The following is a 9,322-nucleotide window of genomic DNA, read 5'->3' as shown; positions in this document are numbered from 1 at the left end:
AAAAAAAAAAAAAAAAAAAAAAAAAAAAACCACAAGTTATATAACAAGTTATTGGTAAACGTCACCTCTTTAAATACTGACTTTATTGTATCACTCCCTTCCTATCCTTCAGTGCTGTGAATGTTGTCCATTTCCTGCAGTAGTCATTTCCAGTCTTAACCTGGATGTATTTCAGATCCTAACTGCTTTCAGAAATTTGATAGCACAGCAGAGAAAACAAACAAACAAACAAAATCAATCCACCTAAAACACATATAGAGAAAATTTCATTTCTCTATTTGTGGGACCCTTGTTTTCAGACACTTGAGACTAACTCTCCATTGAAGATAGGTTGTAAGATCTCCTGGTATCTGAAGAGCAAATACTGTATCTGATGAATCCCCAACAGCAACTTACCCTCATTTGATTGAGCACAGTCTCAGCTCCCAGGACATTGTATCTTTTCTCAGGGTTTTCTTTTGCATATTTCAGTGCCCACTGGGTCTTTCCGGATCCAGGTAGTCCCACCATCAGAATCACCTGCAAATAAAACCAGAAGTACAATGAAAAATAAGTGAGCATCATGTTTATCAAATCCAATTTAAAAACATCTTCCCCATTCCCGTTTGGTAACACTTTAAGACCTGGGAAAGCACATGCACCCACCACTGCAAAGCACACACCCTAAATGTTTGCATACTGTTTGGTATACCTCACATTCCTCTATGGTCTTGGGAGGAACTGCAGTACGCACACGCTCCTCAACAGGCACAGCATGAATGAACACAAACTCTTCTGGTGGTGGGAAGAAGGGCTCCTCCTTCTGACCAAAGTTTAATTCTACAACACAATTTTTGCAGAGGACATGGGGTAGAAGGGCCCGGTCTCCCAGGGATTCCTTGTTGATCTGGAATGCCACACCTAGATCTTCTCCATTCTTGGAGAAGGAAAGTTCTACTTCTTCAGTCTCAAAATTCTATAATGATAAAGGACAAGAGCACTTATTGGCTGACAAGGCTTGAGGTTGATTAAGCCTTACAATTTAATCTTTTTCACGCAGACTGCTGCACCACATAACTAACTGAGCCATACATCAAATGCATAAAAGCCAGCAGTTGATGGAAAACACAAGTGAATTCCCGGTGCCCTCTATCCACTCCTTGTTATGACCCACAGCTTTCAGGAGCACTTACAGCAAAGCAGCCAATAACATCATTCTCCCCAAAAGTCTGGCCAAATTCCTCAAACTGTCCATTTTCTGCCTTGAGTCCTCGTCCATCAAAACCGTAAGAGAATTCATCTTCACCTGGAACAGTCAACAAATTAGTTCCCTACATCCCAACTTTTCATAGAGCAAGCAATATGGTAGTAAACACTAATGAGGAAGTTAAAAAATAACTTTACCAAGCTGTGGACGAGAAAAATCAACAGACCACCCAACTCGAAGGAGAGACACCTCTGTGCAGCCTTCTTTCATTGGGAGATTCTGGGTTACCTGGCCAAGTCAAGAAGGGAACTATTAGATACTGTGACCAACTGAGTAGCAAACTCTGAGTTAGAAAGACAAGATTTTTATACAAACTGAAAACAACTACTATCACAACTCAACATCAGAGTAACAGTCACTGAACTTAAACCAAAGCCATAGGGATTCATTTCTTGGTTACTAAAACTAAAGTTATTGTTAAAGCACAGTGCTTTTTCCTACCTGCATTAATAAAAGTCTGATGGACAAAAGTCCAGTATACATAGGTAGCAGTTTAATGAATAAATGAATGGTCTTTTTTAAAAATCTTTTTTTTTTTCTCAGCCGGGCACGGTGGCTCATTCCTGTAATCCCAACACTTTAGGAGGCCGAGGCGGGCAGATCACCTGAGGTCAGGTCAGGAGTTCGAGACCAGCCTGACCAACATGGAAAAAGCTCGTCTCTACTAAGAATACAAAATTAGCCAGGCATGGTAGCACATGACTGTAATCCCAGGTACTTAGGAGGCTGAGGTAGGAGAATCACTTGAACCTGGGAGGCACAGATTGCAGTGAGCCAAAATTGCACCATTGCACTCCAGCCTGGGCAACAAGGGTGAAACTCTGTCTCAAAAATAAAAAAACAAAAAAAAAAACACAACTTTTTTTCTCTAAGAACCATAAGTACCTAGGAATAAATAAATGGTCTTAGTGAGCTACCTTTGCCTCAAAGCAGACTTTTCCCTTTGTCACTCCATAAGTACTCCTTGCCCCAGACCAAAGGGTGGGAAACTTCTCTGAGAAAAGTGGCTGCCCTCCATAGCGGTCTTTGCTTACTTGAAAATGCAGATCGGAGGTATCTGTAAAGAAAGAAGCAATCAGTTTACTCCAATGCCCAATACTTTTAAGCCACCAACAGAGCACAAGTATAGCCAGTTGTTGAAGTGGATACAAAGTCACATAGAATTTATGGGCTATGAAGTTTTAATCTCCAAAATCACTTATAGGAGATTAGTTAAAACACAATCTGTCTGCCTTATACATACACGTGTCCAGGTTCACAAGAGTTTGATCCTCCTCCTCATCTTTTGCCTCTTCTTCAGGAGGCGGTGGAGACTTTGAGCTACACATGTGAGATAGAAAAGAAACACAATGTATACAAAGCCCTCTCTTTGAGAGGTATGTGTTTGACATTACATCCATTTTATACTATCAGTGAATATCAAATCCCAGCAGACAGCTTTTTCAACAAATGAGAAAGGGTAATAGGAGCTTCCATGGTATATGCAATCTAAAACTCATGCCTATAAAAACCTATTCCATTTTGAATCCACCCTCCTTCCAGTCTCTCCAGTCAATACCAGGTATACCAAAATCAGAGCAGACACTCCCTTTCAGGAAAGGGACTGTTTCCCTCACCGGCTGTGGTAAGCCTCCTCTCGGAATTCATAGTAAGCTCGGCCATGTTCATCCTTCTCATCCCGCTGTCTCTTTACCCCCCGCCGCTCACCATCTGAGCCTGCTGGTTTTGACTTTTCACTATCTTGGTCATCTCCTACAAAAAGGAGGGAAAGAAAATCAGCAGTTTTCATACTAGAGTATAGAATAAGCTCAGAACTAACAGACGCTAGTGGGGAATCTGAGAATCTGTTTGATCAAAATAGCCAGCTTATTCTCACTACATTCACAGAGCATTTGATTTCTAAAGACCATCTTTCTGTCACTGGCTGATTTTATTTTTTAAAAAAGGGACATTATGGGCTAATTACAGTCAAGCAGTAGATAAAAATTGGAAAATTTTTGCATTCTAAATTTATCTGCTTAAATCAGGTCAAACTTGTAGATTTCCCCATCAATATGACATTAAAAAAATATCCCCTAGGTCTCTAAAAAAACTTCAAAGGTTAATTTTGAATCTTGTCAGATCTAGATTCAAGGTAGGCACTTAATACGAATTTTGTAACACTTTTCTACAACTTCATGATTCAGAGAAGCCTGATATTTTTTAATTTCCCTTTCCTGCATTAAAATGCACAGCCACCCATGGCTTTATTCATATGGCAAATGGACCCAAGTGCATGACACACAGCTGTATTTTTATCAGGAACTTCTACCGAAAATTGCAAGAGCAAACTACTAAGTCACAAGAGATCCATAAATAATACTGCATCTACACTGCACATAATTTGGGGCAGAAAGGTGTTGTTGTATATTTAGCAACAATCTATACTTCTAATCAAGAGAAAAAACCTGGACTTTTTCCCTAAGATTTAGTATTTTGCAACACTAAGAAGGTTTTTAATAATAGTTTCTTTAAAGCAGTCCTTTATCCTTCAATTTTTTTTTTTTTTTTTTAAGGCGGAGTCTCCTGTTGTGCCCAGGCTGGAGTGCAGTGGTGAGATCTCGGCTCATTGCAACCTCTGCCTCCCAGGTTAAAGCCATTCTCCCACCTCAGTCTCCCAAGTAACTGGGATTACAGGTGTCCACCATGACGTGCGGCTAGTTTTTTGTATTTTTAGTAGAAACAGGGTTTCACCATGTTGGCCAGGCTGGTTTCGAACCCCTGACCTCAGGTGATCCACCCACCTCGGCCTCCCAAAGTGCTGGGATTACAGGCGTTAGTCACCGCAACCAGCCTATCCTTCAATTTTTTTTTTTATCTGCTCTTTGGGATACACACAAGTCAAAGGTTATGTAACGGGATTTTTGTTCCAGGACATAGGACAGTCTGCAAGTTGCATGTGATTGCCGTACAATGGGTTCCGATTATACCACGATTCTTGGTAGTGGCCTAAAAAAAGGACTAACAAAAGAACTACGGCAACCCACTGTATAGTAAGAATTACCCTTCTTACTCAGACACACAGTGTTATGGATCAGTTCTAACCAATCACTTCAAAAGGAGAAAGGTCATTAACTCCCTGGGGTGATTCAACAACACACCTCTTCCACAAGGTTACTCAACGGACTCACAAGCACCTCAATCATTACCATTCAGGAAGCCAGAGACCTGAAATGTAAAAGGCTAGTAGTACCAGGTGTTCAGCAAATCCACAAACATGCCCATCCACGGACTCAGTGGGACAATTAAAATTTAATCATAATCCAAATAAGTTAAAAACCCTAGTCAAGTAATGTTAACTAACTCTAAATGCACTAAAGATTTTCTCTTCACTGGTTAACTATTAAGCTCGACACTGTTACACCAGAGGCTGTCCCCTACAGCTCAAAGAGGAGTAAGGTTAGATTTCCAGATTCTCTGTGGCTCAAGCTCTGGTAACACGCTTTGGACAGAGCGGACTCTGACGAACTTCGATTTTTGTTTAACATTTTTTTACAGTGAAAAAGTAAACAGTCAGATAGCCTAAAGGCCCGAACCTCTAACTGTGGGCCTAGCTCTCCGTGTAATCCCCAAGCTAAGAAAAACATAACAAGCACCGTGGGAGACTGTTCCACAGGTAGCTCACAAGCAGCTCGCACGCAAAATCACTCACTGCCATCCACTATCACCAAGGAACCAAGTTAGGCAGGAAGCTTCCTCCTGCAAAAAGTAGAGCCATAAGAGGCGGCCTAACCCCTCAGAAAGGTGGACAGAGAATGAAACGAAGCGATGGGAATCTTGCACTTTCAGGCAAGCGAGAACAAGGACTCGGACCCCGCGGTGCAGGGCGGGGTGCTAGATCACAGGCGCAGCCCGCAGATTGGAGCCGGGATCGGCTGCCAGCTCCTCACCCTGTTCCTCGGCGGCCTTGTCACCCGGCACCTCGGATCCCGGCGTCTCGTCCCCGCTCCGCTCCTCGGGTTCGTCTTCCTCCCCCTTGCCGGGGTCCTGCTCTTCACCACCATTTACCCCACCTGACCCGACCGTAGCCTCCGCCGGCTTCTCGGAAGCATCGGGCTCCGCCGCGGCCTCCATGGCTGCCGCCTCCGGGGGCTCCGGTGGCGGCTGCGCGGCCTGACCCGAGACCTGAGCAGGGGGTGGCTCCTCGTCCTCGTCCTCAAGCAGCGCCTCCTCGTCCTCCTCCTCCTCCTCTTCGTCGTCCTCCTCGTCCCCGCCCGGGCCGCCGCCCGACACGGCCACAGGCCGAGGCTCCGCCTTGCAGGCCCCGCCGGGCCCGGCCCCGCCGCCGCCGGCCTCGTCCTCGAGCATCTCGGCGTCCAGCGCCTCTTGCAGCCGCTGCGCCAAATCCACCTTGAGGCCGCGCGAGTCCAGGCCCCGCCGCTGCAGCTCCGACCGCAGCTCGGTCACTTTCAGCCGCTTCACCTCCATCGCCGCCGCCGCCTCCTCCGCCTCCCGCCGCCTCCTCCCCTGCGAACCGTCGACCAAGCCCGACCGCGCAGGCGCCGCCGCCGCCGCCGCCCGCCTCCGCCTCACGCGCCAGCACTGAGCCCGCGCAAGCGAGCGCACGCACGCAGAAGCGGAGGCCGTGCACGGTCTCGCTGCGCAGTGTTTGGTTCTCCTTCCTCTCCCCTCCCCCTTTCGGCTCACGTAGCCCAAAACAACGCAGCGGGAAGCCGCTTCCCTTCCAGGCCCTCGGTTCCCCAGCCGCGGGCAGGAGCGCGCGGAGGACGACGGTGTTCCTCCCGCCCCTTGGAGCCCCCGGGCCAATCGCCGCCGAAGCTTTTACCGCGCAGCCGCAGTTGGAGTCCAAGACGAGCAAGGCTGGCGGCCGCTCAAGTGCCTCGTAGCACGGAAGCGTGTGCGCGCCGGTCTGTCCGTACTTCCAGCTGGCGGGTTCTGCGCAGCCGCCCTGAGCTCCCCGATGCCATGCCCCTCCCACCACCCTTACTTCCGTCTGACTTCCAATTGCTGCGGCGTCTTAGGAGTCCTAGCCTTTTCCCTACTATGTTTGCAGCATTAGCAACGAAAAAAGTCTGAAGAGAATGTGTTGCAACATGTAAGCCTACTACCAATTATTTTTCTGGCAAGGAAGTAAAAGGGCTCTCCAGAACCAAGAAACAGTAATCCTGGGTCCTCCTTTTTCCTCACTGCCTCAAACTTCTACCCAGCAACAGACGCCCTGACCCCGCCCTTTTTCTCTTATTGGACAACTTAAATCGTCATTTGCCGTTCCAATTGGTCATCCATGATCGTCTGGATTTTTCCAATTGGCGAAGCCGCAGGGGATTTTATCCCCCCCCCCCCCCCCCTCTTCCCCCCCCCCCCCCCCGGGTTGGTCCGCTGGGGAGGCGGGGTCGTTTCTGCGGGATTATTTTTCCGGCGCTTCTTCTGATTGGGCGGCGTGGCGCAATGGGCGCGATCCTTTAAGATAACCAAGCCATCCAATCTGACCCTTTCCTCTCCTTGCTCCCGCCGGTAAACCGAAGCCCAGGAGACTTCCGGGCCTGGGCATCTGCAGAGGGCGAGAAACTGGTTGCAGCGCCGAGTGGGCTTGCAGCTGTGACGTTTATGCGGACACCTCAGACTCGCTTGTATGTTGAGGTGCACGCACCTCATTCACCTCGGCTTCCCAATTTATAGCACTGACGTCAACAAATAAATGTTGAATTAGGAAGAATAAAGAACTGGAATTGCTGCAAGTCCTCTGGACTTCTTTTAGCAGTAGTCCCACCTACTCTCTTCTACTTCCAGGTCAGGGGGCGTGTCCAGAAGAAAGGCTGACTCCAATTTGCCCGGCGTTCTCACGCCCGCCACAATTTCTGAGTAGGGCCTTGCCTGGCTTTTTCGGGAAGTCTTACCCCGGCATCGCCTCTTTAGGAAGTCACTTAATATTTGGCTTCATTATTCCCACATCGCCTTCCTACGTACTTTTCCTGCACTTCTAACGAAAAAGACTGCAGAAAGGCGAGGTGGAGCTGTGAGTCGAAATCAGCAAACCGCAGGTCCCTGTGGCGTGCATCCTCCAGGAGAAGGGTAATTTCCTGCCTTTTTAAATTGGCTATTAGAATCCGTTATTTTCCTCCCAACCCCAGAGCTTCAGTTCCTCCTTCACTTCCCAATTCCACAAGAACCCTTGGCGACAGTTATGGAGAAGCGTCTGCAGGAGGCTCAGCTGTACAAGGAGGAAGGGAACCAACGCTACCGGGAAGGGAAGTACCGAGATGCTGTGAGTAGGTATCATCGAGCTCTGCTTCAGCTGCGGGGTCTGGATCCAAGTGTGCCCTCTCCGATACCTAATCTCGGGCCTCAGGGCCCCGCCCTCACCCCTGAACAAGAAAACGTACTGCATACCACCCAGACAGACTGCTACAACAATCTAGCTGGTAAGAACAGGGCTAAAGGGTGGCTGGAAAGCAGTAAGATAGGAACATGAACATCTGTGAACATTGGGGAAAAAACGCCTTTTTTTTTCTTTACCGTCATCCATTTATTCTGCCATGATTGGAATATCCTGCCAATCTGTGAGGCTCTAATTTGCAGTAGAGCAGGGCTTATCAGACTTCACCTGGAGAGTTTGTTAAAACACAGCCTCCTAGGCCCCATCCCCAGAGATTCGGATGGGTCTGACATGGGGGCTACCAGTTTACCAGTTTGCCAGTTTGCATTTCTTTCTTAATTTCTTTCTTCTTCTTTCTTTTCTTTTGTTTTTTAGACGGAGTTTCACTCTGTCGCCCAGACTGGAGTGCAATGGCGCCATCTCGGCTCACTTCAACCTCCTTCTCCCAGGTTCAAGCGATTCCCCTGCCTCAGCCTCCCGAGTAGCTGGGATTACAGGCGCTCACCACCTCGCCCGCTAATTTTGTATTTTTAGTAGAGATGGGGTTTCACCATCTTGGCGAGGCTTGTCTCAAACTCCTGACTTCGTGAGCCACCCGCCTCGGACTTCCAAAGTGCTGGGATTACAGGCATGAGCCACCGCGCCAGGCCTTTCTTTTTTTTTCTTTTTCTTTTTTTTTTTTTGAGACAGAGTCTCGCTCTGTCACCCTGGAGTGCAGTGGCATGATCTTGGCTCACTGCAACCTCGACCTCCCAGGTTCAAGCGATTCTCCTGCTTCAGCCTCCTGAGTTGCTAGGACTACAGGCGCGTGCCACTACCACCGCGGTCTAACTTTTTGTGTTTTTAGTAGAGATGGGGTTTCACCGTGTGAGCCAGGATGATCTCGATCTCCTGACCTCGTGATCTGCATGCCTCACCCTCCCAAAGTGCTGGGATTACAGGCATGAGTCACCACACCTAATATATATATATATATATGTATATATATATACACATATATATGTATACATATACATATATATGTATATATATATAATTTCTATTTTTTTTTTCTTTTGAGACGGAGTTTTGCTCTTCTTGCCCAAGCTGGAGTGCAATGGCGAGATCTCGGCTCACTGCAACCTCTGCCTCCCCATGTTCAAGCGATAAGCGATTCTCCTGCCTCAGCCTCTGCAGTAGCTGGGATTACAGGCACGTGCCACCATGCCCAGCTGATTTTTGTATTTTTAGTAGAAACGGGTTTCTCTATGTTGGTCAGGCTGGTCTCAAACTCCTGACCTCAGGTGATCCACCTGCCTAGGCCTCCCAGAGTGGTGGGATTACCAGCATGAGCCACCGCTCCTGGCACACCTGGCTAATTTTTGTATTTTTAGTAGAGACAGGGTTTCACCATATTGGTTAGGCTGGTCTCAAACTCCTGACTTCAGATGACCAATGTGCCTCTGCCTCCTAAAGTGCTGGGATTACATGTGTGAGCCACCACACCCAGCCCCAGTTTACATTTCTAGCAGCCTTCTGGGTATTGCTGATAGCTTTAGGGAATTTTGCATGCTATAGAGAAAATCTATACCTAAGGTCCATTGTTTAAGGAACATTTAATATTTGGGAAACACTGTGATTGCTTTAGCTGGTGGTTTATATCCTTTATTATATTCAGTGGGTTGTATAGCTTTTCCTCATTTTTCTCTTTCTTGTAATTT

The 9,322-nt window shown here is 47.4% G+C and overlaps 2 protein-coding genes across 4 annotated transcripts in view; one reads left to right on the top strand and one right to left on the bottom strand.

Annotated features, from left to right (window-relative positions):
* The window catches only part of HNRNPUL2 (heterogeneous nuclear ribonucleoprotein U like 2), a 16,277-nt gene extending 10,240 nt beyond the window's left edge, over positions 1–6,037 (bottom strand). The window contains exons 1-8 of one of the 2 annotated variants that reach the window (XM_017503936.2): positions 5,176–6,037; positions 2,863–2,998; positions 2,490–2,566; positions 2,164–2,303; positions 1,384–1,474; positions 1,173–1,285; positions 692–955; positions 397–519 (exon numbers count right to left, since the gene is read on the bottom strand). In XM_017503936.2, the coding sequence (XP_017359425.1) occupies positions 397–519; positions 692–955; positions 1,173–1,285; positions 1,384–1,474; positions 2,164–2,303; positions 2,490–2,566; positions 2,863–2,998; positions 5,176–5,713 (1,482 nt within the window). In that variant the 5' untranslated portion in view covers positions 5,714–6,037. The remainder of the gene's footprint in view (positions 1–396; positions 520–691; positions 956–1,172; positions 1,286–1,383; positions 1,475–2,163; positions 2,304–2,489; positions 2,567–2,862; positions 2,999–5,175) is intronic. The other variant, XM_017503935.2, reaches the window with a different exon arrangement.
* A 585-nt stretch (positions 6,038–6,622) lies between these two features.
* TTC9C (tetratricopeptide repeat domain 9C) overlaps positions 6,623–9,322 on the top strand; it is a 13,452-nt gene continuing 10,752 nt past the window's right edge. Inside the window, exons 1-2 of one of the 2 annotated variants that reach the window (XM_017503934.2) lie at positions 6,623–7,318; positions 7,414–7,668. In XM_017503934.2, coding sequence (XP_017359423.1) covers positions 7,431–7,668 — 238 coding nt within the window. In that variant the 5' untranslated portion in view covers positions 6,623–7,318; positions 7,414–7,430. Of the gene's footprint in view, positions 7,669–9,322 lie in introns of both variants that reach the window. The other variant, XM_017503933.2, reaches the window with a different exon arrangement.

The sequence above is a fragment of the Cebus imitator genome, unplaced genomic scaffold (assembly GCF_001604975.1).
Source record: "Cebus imitator isolate Cc_AM_T3 unplaced genomic scaffold, Cebus_imitator-1.0 Scaffold316, whole genome shotgun sequence".
Taxonomy (NCBI): Eukaryota; Metazoa; Chordata; class Mammalia; order Primates; family Cebidae; genus Cebus; species Cebus imitator.
The sequence above is the reverse complement of the archived record's forward strand: the minus strand, read 5'-3'. Positions and strand labels throughout refer to the sequence as shown.